This window comes from Callithrix jacchus, chromosome 6 (assembly GCF_049354715.1).
Source record: "Callithrix jacchus isolate 240 chromosome 6, calJac240_pri, whole genome shotgun sequence".
NCBI classification, from domain to species: domain Eukaryota; kingdom Metazoa; phylum Chordata; class Mammalia; order Primates; family Cebidae; genus Callithrix; species Callithrix jacchus.
The window spans coordinates 162,611,704-162,637,643 of record NC_133507.1 but is presented as its reverse complement, the minus strand read 5'-3'; the positions used below and the strand labels follow the sequence as shown (position 1 = coordinate 162,637,643).

General features: G+C 45.7%; 2 protein-coding genes across 31 annotated transcripts in view; both read right to left on the bottom strand.

The window, feature by feature from the left end:
- The window catches only part of FARP2 (FERM, ARH/RhoGEF and pleckstrin domain protein 2), a 147,233-nt gene extending 139,608 nt beyond the window's left edge, over positions 1-7,625 (bottom strand). For all 15 annotated transcript variants that reach the window (XR_013519199.1, XR_013519198.1, XR_013519201.1 and 12 more), the window contains exon 1: positions 7,522-7,625. The gene's annotated coding sequence lies outside the window, so the exon portion shown is untranslated. The remainder of the gene's footprint in view (positions 1-7,521) is intronic.
- Positions 7,626-9,340: 1,715 nt separating this feature from the next.
- Positions 9,341-25,940, bottom strand: part of SEPTIN2 (septin 2) — a 43,277-nt gene continuing 26,677 nt past the window's right edge. For all 16 annotated transcript variants that reach the window (XM_078329003.1, XM_078329006.1, XM_078329004.1 and 13 more), the window contains 6 exons: positions 23,414-23,515; positions 22,605-22,750; positions 20,195-20,278; positions 18,316-18,373; positions 16,512-16,614; positions 9,341-11,455 (listed from right to left, as the gene is read on the bottom strand). In XM_078329003.1, coding sequence (XP_078185129.1) covers positions 16,513-16,614; positions 18,316-18,373; positions 20,195-20,278; positions 22,605-22,750; positions 23,414-23,515 — 492 coding nt within the window. In that variant the 3' untranslated portion in view covers positions 9,341-11,455; position 16,512. The remainder of the gene's footprint in view (positions 11,456-16,511; positions 16,615-18,315; positions 18,374-20,194; positions 20,279-22,604; positions 22,751-23,413; positions 23,516-25,940) is intronic.

Below are 25,940 nucleotides of genomic sequence, written 5' to 3'. Positions count from 1 at the left end.
AGTCGTTCTTCAAATTCTGGCCTTCACCCCCATCCACCTGTTACCATTTACTTGTCGGTGTCCTCAACAGCTGTTGCAAGCACATGTCCAGATCTTACAGCCACAGAGAGTAGGAGAGGCAGGATGGAGTATGCTCCCTCCACCTCCCAGAACCACAGCTCCACATCCATACATTTTAAAACTCATTTATAGTGGTTATCATAGGGAGGCATAAGAGGATTTTTATTTTCTTCTTCCTAATTTTCTGTATTTGTCAAATGGCCTACCGTGATGAGTATACATTATCTTCAAAGTCAGATGGTTTCTCTGCAGACTCCTGCAGAAGTACCACAGGCTTTAAAAGTCTTAACTGACAGGGCTACCTACAGTATGCCACTATGTACCTTCCAGGAGATGGCTGGACTGTCTTACCCCTTCAAGCTGTGTTTGTTCTTCTTTCAAAAACAGTTCAATTAAAAATTAATATTTTGAAACACTCTCCAGGTTCCATTTCTTGTTCAGATACCGGCACTTGTTTCCCAACATTCACCTTATTAACTACTATACTAACAAAGCAACTGAGATTTTAATCATAAAGTGGGGGCTGGGCACAATGACTCAAGACTATAATCCCAGCACTTTGGGAGGCTGAGGCGGGTGGACCACTTGAGGTCAGGAGTTTGAGACCAGCCTGGCCAAGATTGTGAAATCCTGTCTCTACTAAAAATACAAAACAATGAGCTAGGTGTGGTGGCGTGTGCCTGTAATTCCAGCTACTTCGGAGGCTGAGGCAGGAGAATTGCTTGAACATGGGAGGTGGAGGTTGCAGTGAGCCAAGATTGCACCACTGCACTCCAGCCTGGGTGACAGAGTGAGACTCTGAAAAAAAAAAAAATCATAAAGGGGACAAGAGATGTAATAAAGCCTAGTAATTTAAACAATTTCTAAAATTAGTTCCTCCTTCCCAAACACATTCCCACTAGCTCCTGGAAGATTCACTTAGCATCCTCACCCCACATTCCCCTACTGGGTTATCTAGCATCAAGTAAGGGACCAGGAAACTGCCCCCACAAAGGCAGTTTGACGACAGAGCTAGTCTGGCTCAGGTTTCTGGGCCCTCACTTGCACCAACTTCTTCCAAGGTCCTGAGGAAGGCCCTAAGCACAATTTCCCTATGGTCATATGCTTTTGTAAAATGTATCCCCAAAATATTCTAATCGCAATAATTAAGACTAATGCCTTTTCCACCGCAATAGAGGAAAACTCTGCCTCTGTTCCTCTTCCCCTTCACGTCAGGTGGCTTGGGAGGGGCTGCTGGCATTTGTGAGATCCACCTAAGGGTACATTAAGTTAGGACATTGAGTTTGGGTTTAACGGACACATTATGCTGTCTACAGTTACTTCTACTCTACCCAGGCTGGAGTGCAGTGGCACGATCTTGGCTCCCTGCAACATCCACCTCCCACTTTAAAGGGAGTCTCCTGCCTCAGTCTCCCAAGTAGCTGTGATTACAGGCACATGCCACCACACCCAGCTAATTTTTTGCATTTTTAGTAAAAATTTAGGTGTATTTTTAGCATAAACTTTAGTGCAAACTTAGGTGATTACCAGCAATCTCAACGCAGGTATTGCTTCTAGAAATACTGCTATCACCCACTGTGTTGGTTCACCAGGGCTTTTATGCAATGAAGGTGAAGGGCCAGGGATCCTGTGGCAATGTGAATAGGTCCAATGGGACCTGGCTCAGGGAAGTGTGTGGGCAGTAGAAAGGAAACACGGTTTCAAATAGGGGGAACCAGATATTCATATGTGGGAGATTTACCATCAGACGTGCTAAAATATAAGTGAAGAGTTCAATTATCAGAAAAATAATCAATACTGCAGTACAATTATGTGTGTCTTAGATATGCTTTTTTCTTTTTTTGAATGGAATTGTGCAAAACAGGATTTACCTGAACACCTGTTTTTCTGGGACACCAACCTGTAGCAGTATTAGAAACAGCAAATATGTCTATGTGCAAAATAGTAAGTTTTATGTACCCTATCAACAATAAAAATTTATCAACTGTGTAGGGGAATCACGAAGTTCTTTCCATACTCTGTCATATGAAAAGATGATTAAAAAGTACAGAAACGAAAAATATCACACAGGTGTGTTAGATCATTAACAATATTATTTTTCCCAATTTAACCATTTGCATATTACTGATCAGCTTTTTCAAATTTGTTACTTTCTCATTCTAAATATTCACTTTCTAAATTAATTTTTGTTAACTTTGAATTCTTTTTCTTAAAATATTCCCCCTTCCCCAAATTGCATACTTTCAAGCTCCACAAAACCTGGCATCTGCCTCTGCCTCCGATGTAATTTGATTAATTCATTCAAATATTTATTGAGCTCTATTCTGGCAAGTCTAAATGCTTAGGGATACAAGAGTTTGTAAGAGAGAAAAATCTCCCCCTATACAGTGGACAAATACAAACAAGACTATTAAATGGTGATTAAGCACCTTGGAGAGGGTAAAGTGAGGATGGTAGAAAGGAAGTTGGCAGGTGGAGGGTAATAGGGAGGAGGCTTCATCAAGAGGACAAGATCTAAAACAAGGCCTCAAGAATGCCGTGGTGCACATTACAACAGCGACTGTGTCCCGTGTGGCCACCACCAAAAGGAGATGCAGGTCAAGCCCTTCGCTTAGGCCATCTCATTTAATAACAATAACCATGTGCAGCTGGCATCAAGGAATTCAGGCTCAGAAAGGTTAGTGACTTGTTAGCAGTCACTCAGCTCCACAAGTAGCCTCAACTCCATCGTGACTCCATGGGGTGCACAGGGCACACAAAGATAAAGAGGTTTAATTCAGAAAGGGAGACAAGTGAGAAAGTAACCAGTACTACCTGCCCACTGCAGTCACAGAGCAGGAAGAGGCAGCAGCGTGTGCTAGCCTGACCTGGAGCAGTTTCTTGCACAGGGGAACAGACCAGGTGGACAAAGGGCATAGTGTGCGCACAGGCAGGGCATCATAGAAACTGCAGGAGCCGCTGGGAAAGGATGAGTAGACACCCGAGGGGAGGCGGAAAGGTGGCCTGGGGTCGTGCTGTACAAGCTCTAGTGAGCCAACTGGATGTAATCCCATATCTAAGTAGGTTTTGCAGCTTGGATAGGACATGACCAGATTTTCGTTTTGGGAAGCAATCAGGAGGATGGGCTGGGAGGAAACAGATGGGATTAAGGAAGATTCATCACTGCATCCTACAACATTATAGGGCCTTATTGTTTTTGTATTTTAAAATATCAAAACCAAAACACCAGTTTAGGGGAAAATAATTCATGACTCTTAAAACCACTTACATCACTCTAACTACCCTCCTGATCTTGTTCACATCCTCACGTATTTTTACAACACTATAATTGCTATGAACACACCTTTTCGACTTTTTGGTTAAGGCGCATTTTAAAGCACATTTCCATGGATCGAAATGGTCCAGTTTTGCTTGGATGGGAGGGTGGGATTCAGTTTGCTGAAGCATGTTTACTTGCTATGGAGTACTCTACCATACGAATAAGACAAGCTTTATCAGAGTGTTTTGAAAACTGTGATTTCAAAATCAAAATCTTTATCACATACTGCTAGTTACTTTCCAAAAAGATTAGACCAATTTACAGAATCACTGTCAACTAAACGCTTCCCAGAAAATCACCAAACACTGGGCTTAATCATACTGTTTTGTAGTATCCTCAACTTTTCAACTCCCTGTGGCACTGAAAAATACACTATGGTCAAAGGACTCTATAGTCTGATCTCAGAGAGCATGACTGGAATTACCTCAGCTCAGCACCCAACAGTACAATGGGGTTTTGCCTGTATATCTAGCACTATGCCGTGTTTATGAAGCTCATGACGCACTGAGCAAAGGGGAAGCTGGCAAGCTGATATGAAAGTGGGTGAAGGAAAAATGAGAACAAAACTGAAAGGGTAAGCAGCAGTAAGAAAACTCTGTCACTGTCTGAACATAGAAGCGGTATTGATGTGATTAGAAGCAGGGGTGTTTGGAAAGGAAGGAAGCAACTCAATTCCTTGGGCCAAATGGATTTAAATGAGCTCACATGGAATTGCCCATGCACTGATCTCTGCTTTGGCAATCCAGTTCATATCATTCCCTCCACGCAGAATAAATATGCTTAATTATTGCCTAATTTTCTCTCAACTGTTCTTTGTAAATATCCAGGGTTAGCTCGTTCTACTTTCCACTCAGATTATTTGTTCACCTGATAATAAAATGGCTAACATTTATTAAGCACTTACCTTGTGCCAGGCATCTTGTTAACAGCTTTTATTTTGGCCAGGTGTAGGGGCTCATGCCTGTAATCCCAGCACTTTAGGAGGCTGAGGCGGGCGGATCACAAGGTCAGGAGTTCGAGACTAGCCTGACCAACACGGTAAAACCCTGTTTCTACTAAAAATACAAAATTAGCTGGGCATGATAGAGCTCGACTGTAATCCCAGCTATTGAGGAGGCTGAGGCAGGAGAATCACTTGAACCAGGGAGGTGGAGGTTGCAGTGAGTCGAGATTGTGCCACTGCCCTCCAGCTGGGTGACAGAGCAAGACTCCATATCAAAAATAAAACAAAAAACAAAACAAAAAGAAAAGAAAAACAACTTTTATTTTATTATTTTTTAATTATTATTATTTGAGATGGAGTCTCACACTGTTGCCCAGGCTGTAGTGCAGTGGCACAATCTCTGTCTCGGCCTCCCAAAGTGCTGGGATTACAGGCTTGAGCCACTGAGCCCGGCCAAGTTTTAAACTTTTTTTTGAGACAGGGTCTTACTCTGGCACCCAGGCTGGAGTGCAGTGGCACAATCTTGGCTCACTGCAATATCCACCTCCCGGGTTCAAGTGATTCTCGTGCCTCAGCCTCTCGAGTCACTATGATTACAGGTGTGTGCCACTACGCCCAGCTAGTTTTTGTATTTTGTATTTTTAATAGAGTAGTTTTACCTACTCTATTAAAATGTTGGCCAGGCTGGTCTTGAACCCCTGAGCTCAAGCATTCTGCCTGCCTTGGCCTCCCAAAGTTCTGGGATTACAGCCACTGTGCCTGGCCAAGGTAAGTAAGTTTTAAACCCATTTTTTTGAATAAGGAACCAGAGGGAGAGATACATGAATATACCTTACATCGACTTCCTCTTTGGGAAAGGAATTAGTATAGAAGGAACCTGGAAATCTACCAACAACTGATAGTCCTGTATGTAAATAAGCCAGCAAACTTCTGCAGGCCAGGAAATTGCATCATCAGCATTTAGTCTGTTATAGCGAGCCACCTAATTCGAATCTGCAGTAAGGACAGGGACATGAGAAGTACAGATGGTATTTGCAAATACCTCAGGTGTTAACCCTACGCCAGTCATTCCACCTCTCTCAACCTCCCTTTCCTCTACTTTAAAACGCTGCTGTGCAACTTGATCATGTCTCTGAAGAGTTTCGGAAAACTGAATAAATAATGAGCATGAAGTGCTTTGCAAACTTTTAAGGACTTCAAAAAAAAAAAATCTTTCAATAACCAACAGATGTAGAACATTTAACTTCTATTTGGCCTACAAGTAAAGGTTACTCCATGCTTCCCTACCTCAAATGTCCTCTCCCATCTCTCTGGTACTGAGAAAATCTGTGTCACCCATTATAAGGCAGCCTACACAAGACCAACGCGCTAACCCACTGCCACCTCAGGGTTATTAAACATTTCCACACCGGCCCAGCCAAAAATACCCCACAAACCCAGAGAGAAAAACCACCCTTTAAAGATCGGGCCTTGGGTTTTAAATCTGGCCATCCTGTTAACACTATGTATCGACAATCTTTCCTTCAATGATGCCTCGTTCTAATTGTTTTTCACATCCATTAGTGGCACATGACAGGCCCGAGGTTGCTGCCACAGCGTAATGGAAAAGGTGCCTAGAACGTGGGTGTGCAATGCACCGGGCCATATTCTGGTCCCCAGTTTTCATGGGTTCCCTTGGTAGGCTATCCACTGGCTTAGGAGCATTTCTAGCCCTTAGTGGAGTAAAAATATTAGCACCTAACACTCGATTCCCACGTTTAAGATACAATTTAAGGAAAGGCTGAAAAGGCAAACGGTTCCAAATGCCTCCACCAGGCAGCTCCAGGTCCACACCGAGGGGGTCCCTATGGCCCACTCTAGGTATCCCTCCGGGGAGGGACACTCCCCAGCCCACAGCCCCGCTGGCCTCCTCCACGGGGCACCCCTGAACCCGGGAGCCCACGCGGGACACTCCCCGGGTCACAGCCCCGCCGGCCCCACGGAGCACCCCCACCAACCCGGGAGTCCACGCGGGACACTCCCCCGCCCACCGTCCCCCACGGAGCAACCCCGCCAACCAGAGAGTCCACGCGGGACACTCCCCGGGTCACAGCCCCGCCGGCCCCACGAAGCACCCCCACCAACCCGGGAGTCCACGCGGGACACTCCCCGGGTCACAGCCCCGCAGGCCCCACGAAGCACCCCCACCAACCCGGGAGTCCACGCGGGACACTCCCCGGGTCACAGCCCCGCCGGCACAACGAAGCACCCCCACCAACCCGGGAGCCCACGCGGGACACTCCCCGGGTCACAGCCCCGCCGGCCCAACGAAGCACCCCCACCAACCCGGGAGCCCACGCGGGACACTCCCCGGGTCACAGCCCCGCCGGCCCCACGAAGCACCCCCACCAACCCGGGAGCCCGCGCGGGACACTCCCCCGCCCACCGCCCCGCCGGCCCCCACGGAGCACCCCCGCCAACCCGGGAGTCCACGCGGGACACTCCCCGGGCCACCGCCCCGCCGGCCACCACGGAGCACCCCCGCCAACCCGGGAGCCCGCGCGGGACACTCCCCCGCCCACCGCCCCGCCGGCCCCCACGGAGCACCCCCGCCAACCCGGGAGTCCACGCGGGACACTCCCCGGGCCACCGCCCCGCCGGCCACCACGGAGCACCCCCGCCAACCCGGGAGCCCACGCGGGACACTCCCCGGGCCACCGCCCCGCCGGCCACCACGGAGCACCCCCACCAACCCGGGAGCCCACGCGGGACACTCCCCGGGTCACCGCCCCGACGGCCCCCACGGAGCACCCCCGCCAACCCGGGAGCCCACGCGGGACACTCCCCGGGCCACCGCCCCGCCGGCCCCCACGAAGCACCCCCACCAACCCGGGAGCCCACGCGGGACACTCCCCCGCCCACCGCCCCGACGGCCCCCACGGAGCACCCCCGCCGACCCGGGAGCCCACGCGGGACACTCCCCGGCCCACAGCCCCGCCGGCCCCACGGGGCAGGCTCCCTACAGACGGACGCTCCTCTAACCCGGACCCGCCTAGGAGCTGCAGCCGCCTCACGAAGGCCTCAGACGCCGGGCGGGACCATCTCTGGCGGACCTCGGCCTCAGCGCCCTTTCCGCCTGGGCCTCTCGCCTCGGGCCTTCGCCACCCACCCGGAGAGGCCTAGCCCGGCCCCGCGCGCCCAGCCCGCTCCACGTCCTCACCCTCGCTCTCTCGCTCGCCCGCAGCGTCCTCACCGGCCCGGCCCGGCCTCCGCAGTCGCGAGCGGCGGCCTCCACACTCGCGTCGGCGTCGCAGGCTCTCGACTGCCCACAGCAGCCCCCGCGCCCCGCCCTGGACCCCGCCCCCCGCCGCGGACGCGCCGTCGATTGGCCGGAGGGGCTCCAGGGCAGAGTCTCTCCGGCCGGCGGCCTAAACGGGCAAGACCGAGTTCTGATTGGTGAACGGACGAGAAGGGGCGGGACCAGACGGACGTGACATAGACTATAAATCTGTGCAGAGCTCGGCTCGTGAGCGGGCGTCGGCTTGCTGAGCCAGGGAACGTCCTAGGCGAGGCCTAGGCTTGCCAGGCGGGGTCTCGGCTCGTTGGGCGGGGCGTCGGCTGGCCGGGCGGGGCTCCGTCCTGAGCGAGGCCTAGGCTTGCTGGGCGGGGCTAGGTCCTGGGCGGGTAGTCGGCTCGCTGGGCGGGGCTAGGCCCTGGGCTCGGGCTCGGCTTGCTGGGCGGGGCTCGGGCTACGCTCGCTGGGCGGGGCTTGGTCACCGCCTGGACCTTGGCGGCTCTCCTTGCACTCCGTCCCTGGCCGCCAGCCTCCCCCTTACCCGTACCCATTGCATCCCTCATGGGGCTACACGAATCATGGAATGATTGCGCGAGGGTGTGCTCCGTGGAGGCGGCCAGGACAGCTTTTGCGGTCTCCCTCTCGCCTAAAGACCCCCACCAGAGGATGGAAACCTGACTCGCTGTAGCTTACAAGGGTTGATTCAAGCATGAGTTCAAGACCATACCCAACGTGCCCTCCTAGCCCGGCCCTGGCACCCACTGTCACTGCGCGGCTGTCGAGGAAATAATTAAATCCAGCAAACACCGAGCACTTATGAGACTTCTGTGGTGCTGTGGATTCCAGAGTGAAGCCTGACCCTTCGTTTCCCAAAAGCCCAGGCAGGAGAAAAGTTGGCTGAGGGGAACCTCCGTTTCTCCTGAGGCAACTTTGGGGGGTTCTGAGACCCGGGCACACCAAGAATGGGCTCAGCCCTGTGGCATGCTCCGCCCATGTCACCCACCTCTGGGGCTTTTCCTCTAACCAGCTCCCAGTGACATCACCAGGCCCACAGTGGTGCACACACCCGAACAGAGGACTCTTGCAGACGGGCAGGGCAGGTGGGGATACTGCAGGTGTGAGCCTGTGACCTGAGGCTGATAACTCAGGAACTAGAGAAAGCAAGAGTTTCACTACCCGGGGTCTGTAAGGAGGAAGCTCGGGAAGCACTGACAAGGTGAAAAGGGCCCAGGTGGTCCTGGGATGGTCAGTCCAGTGGGCAGCAAGGCTAGAGGCCTCGGGGTGCAGGTGTCCAGCCACCGGATCGGGTTTAAACGTTCAGGTTTCCAGTTTCCTTTACTCAAGTGGTAGAGCCTACTTAGCCTATCTAGTCTTGAAATGTATAGATTTGAAATTTCTTCTATCTCACTCACTTGAATTTCCAGGAATTTAGTAGTTGCTATGATCAATGCAATCTTTCTTCTCTCACTACATTTTCTAATTAGGAAGCAGGTATCACTGACCTCTTAGTGTTGATTTTCGCCAGATGTCTTGTATTTCTAAGGAGACGTTCTCATCACCTGTCAATTCCTTTCCAATCTTTTTTGCTATCTTTTGGGCTGGGTCTCCAATACAAAGTTGTTCGGTGCTGATGCTATCGATGCAAGTAATTTTCCCTTATTTTATTACCCTATGTTGGCAAAGCTTTGCATTTTCCCAGAAAGCCTCACAACTTTCCCTTGAAAATAACCAAGAGAAATACTCATTCAACATGTAAACAATAGTGCTTTATTGATAAAAGGTTAGTTTAAATGGATACAAAACTGCTGTGTAAAATAAGTGTTTTCAAAATACATTTCTGCAGGTAGAGACTCTCTCTTAGTAAAAGAGCAGGTACCTATTATCAAAAGTATATACTTAGGTTTGGGTAGTACAACAAAAGGGGATCAGAGGTGCGGCAGTATGGGCGCTCCCTCCGGCTGGCCATTACCAGAGTGCCTGAAGTAGGACTTTTGCGCAAACATACACGGGGCTTAAGTTCATCACTTGCAAATGCTTTTTTCTTTCTTTTTTTTTTTTTTTTTTACAGATTTTTCTAGCAAAGTTATTAAATGTCAAAAGCTCAAATAATGGACTCTGCATGGATGTACTCTATAAAGTCATGGAACACTTTTTCTTAGTTACCTTCACACAATAAGCCATAACATACAGCTTTTGGCTATTCGCAAGCAACAGTGAAGGGGCAGTTAGCAAGAGCACCAGATTATTTTCTGTAGCACACCTTCATAACTAATATGTAACTGCCTCTTTATGTTTTCTCTAGCCCCCACAAAAAAAAACAAAAAACCCTGTCTCATCCTCAGATTAAGCATTTTCTCCGTCTTCCTACACAACCATTGTCTCCTTTCATCTGTCACTTTCTGCGGCTGAATTTCCCAACTTCAGTGTAATTGATTAAAAAAAAAAAAAAAAAGGCAACCCCTGGAGCGTGCCGCAGGGACACAGGAGGAAAGGTGAGGCTGAGGCCACAGTGCACAGAAAACAGACCAGGTGTGGCTTTGCCTGTGCACACCTGGAGCATGCAGCAGGGAGACAGGAGGGAGGAAAGGTGAGGCTGAGGCCACAGTGCACAGAAAACAGACCAGGTGTGGCTTCGCCTGTGCACACCTGCCTACTAGCTACACTACAGACTTGAAATGTCTTCCACTTTGACAGGACACATGGTTATTGCACAAAATGAATAAAATGACAATGGCTAAAAACAAATGAGACAGTCTGCACACACAAAAATGATTACTGCTATTTTCCTCCCATCAGAAAATCATGCAAAAAAGGAATATTTAAAGGAAACCCAAATCAGGAAAACCTGGTAGGCATCAGAGATCAGGGGTTCAGGGCACCAAGGCCTTATGATGCGGACACTGTTCAATGGCAAGCCAGGCTCCAGGGGCATGCCCACCGACAGACCCCAATTTCCACAGGGGAGGCAGATCTTCTATATCTACAGTTACAGAAAATACACTAAAGTGCAGTATAAAATACAGAAAGGTTGGATTCTGAATAGGTAAACTGCCAATTTTCCTTAAATTTTTTTTTAATTTTGGTTGAGTTTACCGAATCTCATTTTGTAGGTAAGAATCTTAGTTGTGACTATTTTGATTTTCTCTGTAGCACAGGATAACCAGTATTAGTGGAGATCATGTGGCTTACAGTGAGTTCTCTGCACAGTAGTTTTAAAACGACCTAGCATCTGAATTAAGAGACTTCTTTAAAACTCACCTCTAAAAAAGCAATTTAAGTATAAAGATGGATCTCATTAGGTAATTCTACTGTTTTATTTGGTTAGCAGATAATAAACTCACAGACGAATGCAGTTTGAATTATAGCAGCGAAACTGGCTTTACATGTTGTGTACAGACAGAAAGCAAGAAAGCAGAGTCTCGACACGGTGTGACGTGGTCAGCAACGACCCTGCATCAGGCCAGCGGCCCTTTCTCCATCACCAGGCACACGCCTCTACCACCCAGGAACACAATGGGTCAATCTGAATGTTCTAGATACAAATCAGGAGTGCTCATCATGGTTAGTCAGTTAAATCAAAGAAATTCAGTATTAGCTCTACATGTTGATTCTTGGAAATCAATTCTAACGTTAGTGGTTAGGGAGAAAGAAAAGGAAAAAGGTCACCTCGCAAAATACAGAGTGTAACAGCAATGAAATACATATGTTAAAAGTACTTCATACAAAAAAAATCAAATTTAAAAACATTAAATTCTCAGGCACAGGCACATGCAAATGTGATGGCGCCTCCCACGGATGATGAAACACACGCTGGGTCACGCATCTGGAATGTGTTCTTTTTTACCCAGGAAAGTGTTTTCTGGAAAACAGAAAACAAGATATATGTGAGTGGGAGTGAGGCAATGCTGGCTGTGTTGATCCTTGACAGCTCTCCTTTTCTCCTGGGCATAAACTGAGCAAAAGGTAGGGTTTACATGACCACAGAGTTAAGTAAATCAAAACACTGCTCACTTACGAGGCTCATGGAGACTGGAAATGCTGCAAAACTAAAAAATATACAGAAATAAAATTTTATCTATCTAAAAGCAAAATTTTCATTCCATAAAGTTTGGAAGCCAGAAGCTCAGAGAAAATGAGCAAACAGCTATCACTGCCTCCTGCTTCAAATGAGCTGCCTCCCTGAGGCACCGTCTCTTTCCACTGCACCCTCACTTCCCCAGTCACGTGCCACATCTGCTAATGCAGGACCGGCCTCTACAGTCAGCAGGCCATTGTTTAAAAGTTATATGGTCATCAGCAAATAATTTTGAACTCTTGGAGCCACAACTATTTCCTCATTAGTAAAGTGTGAACTCAAGACACCCTCAGGACTATTCTAAGGTGTCAGAGTAGTGATGAAAGAAAAGCAGCCAACTTGGACCCAGCGGGGGTGACATGGGTGTTTCCTTTACGGTATCTTATTAAACTGCACACATGTATTTTTGTGCATTTTGTGTAAATATTGTATTTTACAATGAGCATCTTTCCCAGTAAGCTGCATGAGGGTTTGGTGACTGAGGCTCCAGCAAGTCACTCTGGGTCCTTCCTCAGCCACCTATCCCCATGCCATGGAGGCCTCTAGACTCCCTGCCTTCTGCCCAACCCTAACCTTGCCATGTGTCGGCGAAGGCTCAAGTCCACTCCCTGTTTTCATGAACACCCTCATGCCTCCAAAATGAGGTGTGTGAATTGTAGTGGAGACCTTCTGTCAAATTCCCAGTGTCTGGTCCTCTTATCTCGAACAACTCAAGCTCTCTTTCAAGCTCCAATCAGATATCTTGTATAAGGTTTGCCTTTACCCCAGAGCTCCATGTGACCTGCCCTCTTCTTTGGACGCTTTTCCTCGAACAAGTGACGGGAGTGGCCAGCTAGACAGCTAAGAGAGCCTGCCTGTCTGTAAGATACAGGGGAGTGGGCATGTGCCTTTTCCTGGTCCTGAGTCTCGGCAGATTTTTTCAAGCAGGCAGACCAGTATACACCATGCCAGACATCGGGACAAAGCTATCTGAGGAACAGGAGGTAAGCAGTCTCCAACCAGGGAATCTGTATCTACCTGGCATAATCCTTCCTTGTGCCATCTTTACTTTTAATCTGGACAAGCTGTTTCAATAACACAGTTTTATTCCCTTTAAAGAGTTGTTTTAACGATTAACACATTTCCAATAATACAACTAATAAAAGTATTTTAATACATAATTTCCTTCTAATGTTGATTGTATTTGCAAACCTGTAAAATAACCTGCAAATGTAGGCCAAAAATAAAAGTTGAAACTATTAAAAAAAAAAAAAAGAAGAGGTCCCCGGGCAAGATGGCCAAACAGAACAGCTCCGGAGCAGCCCAAGGAAGGCGAGCCGAAGCAGGGTGGGGCGTTGCCTCACCTGGGAAGCACAAGGGGCCTAGAACTCCCTCTCCTATTCAAGCGAAGCCATCAGGGACCGTTTCCTGCACTCTGGCCCAGATATTGTGTTTTTTCCATGGTCTTCACAACCTGCAGACCAGGAGATTTCCTCTGGTACCTACACAACAGAGCCCTGGGTTTGCCGCACAAAACTGGGTGGCCATTTGGGCAAAAACCAAGCTAGTTGCAGCAATTGTTTTTTCATACCCCAGTTTTGTCTCTCTGGTGCCTGGAAAGGGGGCTGAAGCCAGGGAGGCAAGTGGTCTGGCTCAGCGGGTCCCACTGCCATGGAGACCAGTGAGCTAAGACCCACTGGCTTGAAATTCAGGCAGCTAGCACAGCTCTGAGCTTGACCTAGGTGGTTCCAGCTCCGTAGAGGGAGGGGCATTTGCCTTTGCTGAGGCTCCGATAGGCTCCAGTAGGGGTTTGCTTACCCCACAGTGTAAGCAAAGCTGCTGGGAAATCCGAACTGGGTGGAGCCCAACACAGCTCACCAGCTGCAGGCACTATCTTACTAGACGTTCTTGCTGAGCAGAGCATCTCTGAAAAAAGGCAGCAGCCCATCAGGGACTTATAAATAAAGCCCCACCTTCCTGGGACAGAACCCCTGGGAAAAGGGGTGATAATGGGTACAGCTTCAGCAGACCTACCTAAACATCCCTGCCTGGCAGCTCTGAAGAGAGCAGTGGATTTCCCAAAACAGTGTTCGAGCTCTGATAAGGGCTAACTCATTTTATGAGGCCAACATCATCCTGACACCAAAACCTGGCAGACACACAAATAAAAAAGAAAACTTTAGGCCAATATCCCTGATGAACATCAATGTGAAAATCCTCAATAAAATACTGGCAAACCGAATCCAACAGCACATCAAGAAGCTTATCTATCACAGTAAAGTCACCCTCATCCCTGGGATGCAAGGCTGGTTCCACATGTGCAAATCAATAAATGTAATTCACCACATAAACAGAACCAAAGACAAAAACCACGTGATTACCTCAAGAGATGCAGAGAAGGCCTTCAACAAAATTCAACAACATTTCATACACTAAAAACTCTCAATAAACTAGGTACCGATGGAATGTACCTCAAAATGATAAGAGCTATTTATGACAAACCCACAGCCAATATCATACTGAATGGGCAAAAACCGGAAGCATTCCCTTTGAAAACTGGCACAAGACAAGAGTGCCCTCTCTTACCACTCCCATTCAACATAGTATTGGAAGTTCTGGCCAGAGCAATCAGGCAAGAGAAAGAATAAAGGGTATTCAAACAGGAAGGGAGGAAGTCAAATTGTCTCTATTTGCAGATGATATGATTGCATATTTAGAAGACCCCATTGTCTCAGCCCAAAATCTCCTTAAACTATAAACAACTTCAGCAAAGTCTCAGGATACAAAATCAATGTGCAAAAATCACAAGCATTCCTATATACCAATAACAGACAAACAAAGAGCCAAATCATGAGTGAACTCCCATTCACAACTGCTACAAAGAGAATTAAATACCTAAGAATACAACTTCCAAGGGATGTGAAGGACCTCTTCAAGCAGAACTACAAACCACTGCTCAAAGGAGAGGACGCAAACAAATGCTCATGATTAGGAAGAATCAATATGAAAATGGCCATACTGCCCAAAGTAATCTATAGATTCAATGCTATCTCCATCAAGCTACCATTGACTTTCTTCACAGAACTGGAAAAAACCACCTTAAATTGCATATGGAATCAAAAAAGAGCCCACATAGCCAAGACAATTCTAAGCAAAAAAAAAAAAAAAAAAAAAAGTTGGAGGCATCAGGCTACCTAACTTCAACCTATGCTACAAGGCTACAGTAACCAAAGCAGCATGGTACTGCTACCAAAACAGATATATAGGCCAATGCAACACAACAGAGGCCACAGATATAAGGCCACACATCTACAACCATCTGATCTTTGACAAACCTGACAAAAGCAATGGGGAAAGGATTCCCTATTTAATAAATGGTGTTGGGACAAGTGGCTAGCCATATACAGAAAGCTGAAACTGGATCCCTTCCTTACACCTTACAAAAATTAAATCAAGATGGATTAAAGATTTAAACATAAGACCTAAAACCACAAAAATCCTAGAAGAAAACCTAGGTAATACCTTACAGGACATAGGCATGAGCAAAGTCTTCATGACTAAAACACCAAAAGCACTGGCAACAAAAGCCAAAATAGACAAATGGGATCTAATTAAACTAAAGAGCTTCTGCACAGCAAAAGAAACTATCATCAAAGTGAACAGGCCACCTACAGAATGGGAGAAAATTTTTGCAGTCTATCCATCTGACAAAGGGCTCATATCCAGAATCTATAAAGAACCTAAAATTATTGGAAAAAATAACCCCATCAAAAAGTGGGCAAAGGATATGAACAGACACTTGTCAAAAGGAGATACTTATGCAGCCAACAAACGTATAAAAAAATGCTCTTCATCACTGGTCATTAGAGAAATGCAAATTAAAACTACATTGAGATACCACCTCACGCCAGTTAGAATGGTAATCATTAAAAAGTCAGGAGACAATGGATGCTGGAGAGGATGTGGAGAAATAGGAACACTTTTACACTGTTGGTGGGAGTGTAAATTAGTTCAACCATTGTGGAAGACAGTGTGGCAATTCCTCAAGGATCTAGAAGTAGAAACACCATTTGACTCAGCAATCCCATTACAATTCTTTGGGTATATATCCAAAGATTTATAAATCCTCTATTACAAAGACACATGCACACGTATGTTTATTGCAGCACTGTTCACAATAGCAAAGACTTGGAACCAACCCAAATGTCCATCAGTGATAGACTGGATAAAGAAAATGTGGCACATATACACCACAGAATACTATGCAGCCGTAATAAAAGATGAGTTCATGTCCTTTGCAGAGACATGGATGAAGCTGGAAACCATCATTCTTAACAAACTAACACAGGAACAGAACACCAAACACCGCATGTTCTTACACGTAAGTGGGAGTTGAACAATGAGAACACATGGACACAGGGAAGGGAACATCACACACCAGGGACTGTCGGGGGGTGGGTTGGGGACCAGGGTAGGGATAGTAGTGGGAGAAATACCTAATCTAGATGACGGGGTGACGGATACGGCCAACCACCACGGCACGTGTATACCTACATAACAAACCTGCATGTTCTACACATGTACTACAGAACTTAAAGTACAATTAAAAAAAGAGAGAAAAACATGAAAAATCTTTACTAGAAAGCAGGTGGCAAAGCAGTGGCTTCTGTTCTTCAGGAGCAAACCTTTCTTGTTTAAGACTAGTGATGGCGTTAATGACAACTTCAAAATGCAAAACATTAATAAGGCTTAAGGAGGAGCCTGTCATATTTCACACAACATAATGCTAGTAGCAACTGCCTGTCTTCCAAGCTAAGGGACACTAGGGCCTACCTCCAACCTCCTGATAGGTGCACATTACCTTAAACATGGTGCCCAAGAGCCCCGCCATCACTGTCCCCGCCCTGCATCTGCATCTGCATCTGCGCCTGCATCCTGGCGATCATCTCTTGCATGCGGCGGAGCTGTGAACACAGTGTAGATTGGACACGTTATAGGTTTTCGCAGTTTGCTGTCTCAACATTATTTCTGGGTGTTCTGTGATTCCTAATATTTCAACTTCTACACTTTCCCAAAACATAACCCAGTTATTATATAAAGACTTCTTACCAATCAATAATAAGAGCTATTTACAAAACAAACCCACAGCCAATATCATACTGAATGGGCAAAAACTGGAAGCATTCCCTTTGAAAACCGGCACAAGACAAGGATGCCCTCTCTCACCACTCCTATTTCATATTCCTAAAAGGACCAATAGGTAAAGAGAAAACCAAGTAAATGATACGAATATCCAACCCAAATAGAAAAGAAATTCTCAGTAAACAGTAACAATAACCAAAGAAAGGTAAGACAATATGAGAAATTTTCTAGCCTTAAATAGGGGGAAAGACAGTGATGACAGTGGGAAATGCAAAGTTAAGGGGAATGGGAATGATTCAGCTTTTCTGGAGGGCAATGAAGGCCTCCCGATAAAAATAATATATACGTGTATATATTTATGTTATGTATTTATTTATTTAAATTTCCCCTTGCATGTCACATACATATATTTTTTAAAGTGATGGGACCTTGATCTTTTGCCCAGGCTAGACTGCAGTGGAACAATCACAGCTCACTGCATCCTCAAACTCCTGGGCACAGAGGATCCTTCTGCCTCAGCCTCCCAAGTAGCTGGGACTACAAACAGGTGCGTGCTGCCATGCATGGTTAATCATTCTTAAATTTTTTTGGAGAGACGAGGTGTCACTCTGTTGCCCTAGCTGGTCTTGAACTCCTGGCATCAACTGAGTCTTCTAAAGTGCTGGGACTACAAGTGTGCACAGTGCCTGTCCGAAAATAGTGAATGTTGATTCATCTTTATCCTTATCTTTGTGATTTATATGTGTGCAGAAATGCCTCCAGGAAAGTATTATAAAACATTCACCTAAATTTTCTTCAGGCAACTTTGTGGTTATTTTTAACATCTACATATTTGATTAATATTGAATTAATTTGACCAAAGAAGCATTTTCTTTTTGTTTCGAAAAGGCTGGCTCATTATGATCCTATTGTTTACTGAATAATGTGTTTGCCTTCCAAAACTCCAGCAAATCTGAATGCCACCTTTACAACAGAGCATATATCCATATTTATGCTCTGCTTACAGAAATCAGTAACATTACTAAATTGCCTCCAAAATGTTTCAGCTAAAGATATGAACCATTATGTATGTTATGTATGTACATTATTACATATAGATGGATATATACAGTAATAAAAGTCACACGTATCCTCCCCAACAAATTGAAAAAGAAAAACTCATTACCAGTGACATTTATGGATGAAAAAGAAATTGCTTTAGTCGTAAGAATAGTACTTTTTGGCCGGGTGCAGTGGCGCATGTCTTCAATCTCAGCACTTTGTGAGGCTAAGGTGGGCAGATCATCTGAGGTCAGGAGTTTAAGATCGGCCTGGCCAACATGGTGACACCTCGTCTCTACTAAAAATATAAAAACTAGCCAGGCATGTAATCCCAGCTACTTGGCAAGCTGAGGCAGGAGAATCGCTTGAACCCGGGAGGCAGAGGTTGTAGTGAGCCCAGATCGTGCCATTGCACTCTAGCCTGGACAACAAAGCAAAACGCTGTCTCCAAAAGAAAAAAAGTACTCTTCTACTTAACTTACCTCAGCTTCCTTTTCCAGCAAGATCTGGTCTTTATTCATGTCCTCGTTCTCCACTTTCCTAAGAATTTAAAGAAATCAGAATTATGACACTGTAACCAATAGTTATTTCTGATCCCTCGTCCCAAAAATTCTACTTTAAAATTTGAAATGATATGTATTTATCATTTTTCTTTCTTTTTTTCTTTTTCATTTTAAATTTGAGATAGTCTTGCTCTGTTGTCCAGGCTGGAGTACAGTGACACGATCTCAGCTCACTGCAACCTCCACCTCCTAGGTTCAAGCAATTCTCTCAACTTAGCCTACAAGGTAGCTAGGACTATAGGCTCATGCTGCCATGCCTGGCTAATTTTTTTTGTTTAGTAGAGACGGGGTTTCGCCATGTTGGCCAGGCTGGTCTTGAACTCCTGGCCTCAAGTAATCTGCTCGCCTTGGAGTCCCAAAGTGCTGGGAAGACAGGCGTGAGCCACCACGCCGGGCCTATCATTTTTCTAATTAAAGATATAATGAATAAAAAGGGAACAAAATGATTTTAAAAAAAGGACAAATAATACTAAATGGAACATTGAAGAGACTTTTCTTAGTGTAAGTTTGAGTGACAGCACGTGCTTTTACCCACTCAAAAAAACAAGTATTGGCCAGGCGGAGTGGCTCACACCTGTTACCCCAACACTGTAGGAGGCTGAGGTGGGTGGATTATGAGGCCAGGAGATTGAGACTATCTTGGCCAACATGGTGAAAACCCATCTCTACTAAAAGTACAAAAATTAGCTGGGCATGGTGGCAGGCTGTAGTCTCAGCTACTCAGGAGGCCGAGGTAGGAGAACTGCTCGAACCAGGGAGTCGGAGGTTGCAGCTAGTGGAGATTATGCCACCACACTCCAGCCTGGGTGACAGAGTGAGACTCTATCTTAAAAAAGAAAATAGGTATTATCTGAAAAATTTGCTTTAAGTTATTCTTTATGAACACAAATGTAGTCACCGTACTTAAGGAAGGAGCAGAGGCATGCACCAGCACCCCTGGCTAATTTAAAACAATTTGTTAGAGAGATGAGGTCCCCTTTGCTGCCAGGGCTGGTCTCAAACTCCTGGGCTCAAGTGATCCACTTGCCCTGGCCTCCAAGAAAACTTATATAAAAACGTATTAGAATGATAAAGAAGAAAGTGTGAGTGAGGGTGGCGGTAGGACTCTGCAAAGATTGAAGCTTCTGCTTCAATAGCCACTGGCTGCCTGGAAGCCACTCATCCTGGCCTCACCCTTAACTTGGGCACTGCAGTTTCTTACTGGCAACAAGTTTGTCCTCAGATACAGAGCGATGCTTTTGAAGACATACTCAGCACAAGTCTCTGGCTTTTCCATCTAAAACTTTTGTTTGTTTGTTTTGAGATAGGGTCTTATTCTATTGCCCAGGATAAAGTACAGAGGTGCAATTATGGCTCACTGCATCTCCCAGGCTCACCTGCTCCTCCCAACTCAGCTTCCCGAATAGCTGGGATTACAGGTATGTGCTGCCATGCCCGGCTAAATCCAAATTTTTTTAAATTTTTGTACAGATGGGATTTCATCATGTAATCCCATGCTCTCAGAACTCCTGAGCTCAAGCAGTCTACCTGCCTTGGTTTCCCAAGGTGCTAGGATTACAGGCATGAGCCACCATGCTGGCCTCAAGTTTTTATGTGGACATCATTAAGTGTACTTTTTCTTTAAAAGGCTAAAAGAACATAATTTGATTAAATTAACAGCTCTTTTATAAATGACTTTTCAGTAGAAAACCAAACCATGTTGCTGAATGGTCAAGAAGGCTGAGCTAAACACACAGAGGAGGAGGAACATCGTGACTCAGGGTGACACAAAATTGAGGAAGAAGCACAGTGTGATTACCTGCCACCTCTCTTGAGTCTCTCAGAACGGAAGTTTTCATAATGAAGGTCCTGGGTCACCTCCTGGAGATCCTGCATGTGGGTGCTGAAAGAGAAGAGGAATGCACCACAATGGCCTCATGCATTTGACATGGTCATTAGAAAAAAAACCACCCATCAAGTACATAGAAGAAATAGCAGTAATTACAATAACTTGGTAAACTGTACATAAAGCTGTTGGGATTTCAGGATAAGGAGTACAGCCGTAAATGTCTAGTGAGGTGCAGCTCTCCCTTTCTTCCCCAATAAATGACATACAAACAGGTCTGGACTGAGTCTCTCAAGGGGATTTCTGCCAGAGGCACAATCATTCCCATATGACGCCACCACTACTACAGGGTGGCAGATAAGACAGATGATAAGAGACTTTTAGGTCAACAATGTCTGAAAATAAAGACAGAAAAGCAACGGGAAAAAAAAGAACCATGTCTGAAATAGAATACACTCTTCTTAAAGGACGTATGGAAATGTAACTAAAACATTCATGCCTCCTTTAACTTAAAATTTATATATTACTCTCATGTGAGCAGAGTTAGTTAGCTTAAGCTACGCAGAAGACCATGAAGTGAAGGACTAATATTCTGGATGCAAGAATATTATCAACAACTTAACCTTCCATTCATCTTATGAATCACTTTCTGTTTTCAACTGCCTAGCTCATTCAAATACTTACGCAGGCAACAATGAGGAAACATGACACATTCCTTTATTCAGGATCCAGGGATGTGGATCGAGACAGCAAAGGAGTGGCTCACTGTCCCGAATTGTGAGAGACACACAGCTGACACTGAACTCTGTCTTCAGCCTCTACACCCCATTCAGTAACAGGGACCAGGACAGCCAAGGGTGCAGCCCTGGAGGGGCTGAGTGCACCTGAACTTCTTACGCAACCATTAAATTGTGTTTGACACAGCTTGGATGGTAACATCGGATTTTAACTCAGTATGAATTGTTAAAACAAGTGAGACGTGGTGAGTATGTAGCAACTTTCAGCTAATGAAAACATTGATTTGTCCAGATCAGTGGTAGCTGAAGTCCTCTGATTAAAGAGGTATATAGAGTTTGAACAGTACTCTCAGCTTTTCTTTCTTTCTTTCTTTTTTTTTTTTCCTTGAGATGGAGTCTTGCTCTCGTTGCCCTGGCTGGAGTGCAGGGGTCGGATTTAGGCTCACTTGATCTCTGCCTCCCAGGTTCAAGCAATTTTCCTGCCTCAGCAGTAGCTGAGTAGCTGGAATTACAGGCACAAGCCACCACACCTGACTGATTTTTTTTTATTTTTAATAGATGAGGTTACACCATGTTGGCTAGGCTGGTTTCAAACTCCTGACCTCAAGTGATATGCCCACCTTGGCTTCCCAAAATGCAGGAGTATAGGTGTGAGCCACTGTGCCCAGCCTCAGTCTCTTTTTTGAAGAGTAAAAGCAATGCATGCATGTTACTATATGTGAAATAAATTTATTTATCAGTCTCATTTTTTCAAGAGTAAAAGCAATGCATGCATGTGACTATACGTGAAATAAATTTATTTATCAGCCTCATTTTTTCAAGAGTAAAAGCATATATGTGAAATAAATTTATTTACTTGAGACAGACTCTCATTCTGTCGCCTAGGCTGGAATACAGTGGCAAGATCTTGGCTCACTGCAACCTCCGCCTCCCGGATTCAAATGATTCTCCTGCCTCAGCCTCCTGTGAGTAGCTGGGATTACAGGCACACACCACCAGGCCTGGCTAACTTTTTTTTGTATTCTTAATAGAGACGGGGTTTCTCCATGTTGGTCAGGCTGGTCTCAAACTCCTGACCTCGCGATCTGCCCGCCTCGGCCTCCTGAAGTGCTGGGATTACAGGCATGAACCACTGTGTCTGGCAATAAAATTTATTTTTCAAGGAAAAAATGTCTATTTTTGTAGTCAGACCTGTAATAATTATTAATAATAAATGGAAGACATAAAAAGCTAAACCTGGGCAAGCAAGTGGTTTAGCTCAGACTGGAGAGCAGGATGCCAGGTGTGGCTTGGCCTGGAGCAGATCAGGGGCCTACAGAGCCCGATCATTTCCTTACCAGTGCAGGGACCTCTCAGACCCCAGTTTACGTCTGGTCTCCTTTTAACATCAAAGATGCAAGGTCTTAGCAGGAAGGAAAGGTACTACAGGTTACAGGCCATAGGGGAAAGCGCTACCTTTGTAGTGACACTGAGGAGCCTAGGTGAGGGCTCTCAGCACCAAGCTGCAGCAGCCCCACACCACATCTGCAATGCAGATGACAAGGAAGGTGCTGGCTGCAACTCTGTGGGGGCCACATGTACACCCCATTTGAAATCCACATTCTTCATGCCAAATTCTGCCAGCAGGAACACCCCAAATGTCTTACATGAGCATGGTTCTCAGCTTCAGAAAGTCGTTGTGCTCTGGGTTCTCCACCTCCACAACACCCCAGGGGTAGAGGCGGCCTCTGACCTTCTTTCCTTTGGCTTCAATCAACTGATTGGATCCAACCACAGAGAATGGGATGCTAGCCTAGAAAGAGACAGAGTAGACAGGCTCCACGCAGGGAACCCGAGTTCACCGGTCTCACAAGAACATAACCACAGACTTAACACATTGCTGTTTACTACACGATTTAACTAAAAAGCTGGGGCTATGTGACCTTTTCTTGTAAAGTGTCAGATACTTCCCACACGGGACAAATTGTATGAAAACAAATTAAACCTACAATAAAATTTCTAAGCGTTAGGTGATAGCTTTATCAAAGTTTTATTTTTTTTTTTTTAAGACTAGAGTCTCGCTCTGTTGTCAGGCTGGAGTGTAGTGGCACAATCTCGCTCGGCTCACTGCAATCTCCGCCTCCTGGATTCAAGTGATTCTCCTGCCTCAGCCTCCCAAGTGGCTGGAACTACAGGTGTGCACCACCACACCCACCTAATTTTTGTATGTTTAGTGGAGATGAGATTTCACCATGTTGGCGAAGATGGTCTCAAACTCCTGGCCTCAACTGATCCATCCGCCTTGGCCTCCCAAAGTGCTGGGATTACAGGCATGAGCCACTGCGTTGAGGCCTCAAAATACATTTAAAGCAAAAGTACTATCATAACTGAACATACTCAGACAATCTCTCTCATCTTAACATGGACGACAGTAAACAGGAGTTATTTACGTTGCAGATTTGAAGCTAGTTCTTACCTTGAGAAGTCTCGTCTGCTCTTTAAAATCTTCATCTTCGTCTGATTCTGCATCAGGTAAGTGATAGATTTTGATGTTATGTTCTTCAATTTCATCCAGAATCTGATAGAATGACAAAACCAGATCAATTTTAGTCAACTGCATATATTATTGTAGCCAATTCTAAGTCAACATGTAAGAAATGTATCAGAATCATCCAGATGTCAATAATCAAACTAATTATGAAAGTTATTGTCAAATAAATTTATAAAACTGCCAGAAAGGCATTTATATTTAAATTTTGAGGATCTTCTGTAAAGAATAAAAGTAACATTAGCAATAATGCACCACCACCCTCAATGCACAAAGCAGTAAGACTAATGTTAGCACCAGAACAATAGCTAAAATGGAAATCATACCATCATCAGCCTCTCAGGAAAGACAAATACCACAGGAGAAGCTACAGGCATGAGAAGTCCCTGTAGAACAGGCAGGAGTCTTATAAGCAGAGAAGATGGGGAGGTACCCCAGATGAAAAAAAAAAAGAAAAACAAAAACACTGTCAAAGGCACAGAGAGGAGGAGGACCCATAGGGTGAGTTTTAAGAGTAACAAGAAATTCGAAAGGCTGGAATCTAAGACACGCCGTTGAATAAGGGAACAAAAACTGGAGTTACAAAGTGGAGAGTTCCATGAACACCAGGCTAGGGACTTAGGGATCTGTATTTCATTCAACAGGCAACCAGCAGCCAAATCCCACAATCTGACCTATCAAGCAGGCCGTAGTGTGGGGGGGGCCTCCATGGGGGAAAGAACTGGGCCAAAGTTGAAATATGCATTCATTCATCAGTCAATCAATTACAACCCCAGCACTCAAATGCCCACTACATGGCGGGCGCTCTGACAGGCACCAGGCAGGCCAGTTTTGTTTGGCCTCAGCCCAGCACCTGGGGCATCAAGGGAAGAGAGAACAAAAGCAATGTGAACAGAAAATATTCCAAGCAGAAAATTTGCACTGGGCCTGATCCCTGCTTTTTATGAATCGAAATCCTTAATGTGACCTGAAAAGGGCCTTTAATGATCAGAGATTTGCTCTTAGCACAACGTCTGCACTAATTCAGAACTCCAGAAAAGGCCCTCCTTTCTACATCCTTTATTCTGTAAGCCGACCTTCAGCCTTTTCATAAATCCTTATTCCTAAATGGGAGGAACCATCTTATCTCTGGAAGAAACTTGCTCACCTGTCCTCACTCACGGCCCCTTTCCTGGTCTTTTATCCATCCATGCCAACCCCATCTTTTGTCCTATGCTGTCCTCATTAAGATGGAGCTTGTATTTTGGAGGGGAGAAGAGTTCGGAAATATTTAGTAACCCGACTATTTAAAAGTGGAGGAGAGGAGTCAGAAAGTGATGAATAAGGAATAATTACACATTTCTCAGTCTGGGTGACCGGAAGAACTGTGGGACCACTTAAAGGGACAGGAGTTCATCAGTGAGCAAAAGAGGGCTCCTGTGTAGGCACACATGGTTCACAATAAGAAATAAGATACTTGGGCCGGGCGTGGTGGCTCACGCCTGTAATCCCAGCACTTTGGGAGACCGAGGCGGGTGGATCACGAAGTCAAGAGATCGAGACCATCCTGTTTAACAAGGTGAAACCCCGTCCCTGCTAAAAATACAAAAAATTAGCTGGGCATGGTGGGGCGCGTCTGTAATCCCAGCTACTCGGGAGGCTGAGGCAGGAGAATTGCCTGAACCCAGGAGGCGGAGGTTGCAGTGAGCCGAGATCACGCCATTGCACTCCAGCCTGGGTAACAAGAGCGAAACTCTGTCTCAAAAAAAAAAAAAATAAGAAAAATCGAAAAAAAAAAAAAAGAAAAAGAAAAAGAAATAAGATACTTGGAAGGGCAAATCTGAAGTCACAGAAATAATGTGATCAAAATAATATTAAGAAATAGTGACCTTTAAGGATCAGGAAGGAAGATGGAAAAAAGCTGCAGATGGCAAAGCAAGCACAGTGGCCCAGCAGCCAAGGAAGGGAAGCTTCAGGAGCAGAACTGCCAATCACACAAAGCTCACAGGCGGGCCCACATACGAGAACTGAAGTGCCGGCCAAGCCCATGAGCGAGCAGCTGCAGGTGAATGACAGGAAGCCTGTGTGAACAGGATCGCGGGAGGGCAGATAACAGCCACCAGTAAGTGTCTGACTGAAAGGAAAGGCTGCGGAAGGAAGAGGCTAGTAGAGGCCTGCAGACGGCAAGAGGTTCTTTTAGACAGGGCAGAATGAGCAAACTGGGAGGCCCCAAGAAGAGACTGGAGAAAGAAGTGATTAAAGAGGCCCCAGAAGGAAGGGATAAAAGCTCCAGGTATTTCTATTCATCTCAGACAGGATTAGAGATTAAAATTAGAGCATTCTAAGCCTGACACCACCCCGATTTCTACCTCAAAGAAATTTAATGTACAGAATACAAAAGGTAAAGTTCCCTTAAGTGGGAGTTGCTATATTTATTAGCGGAAAAACATCTATGTTTCCCGGGTTCTTCTAAAGG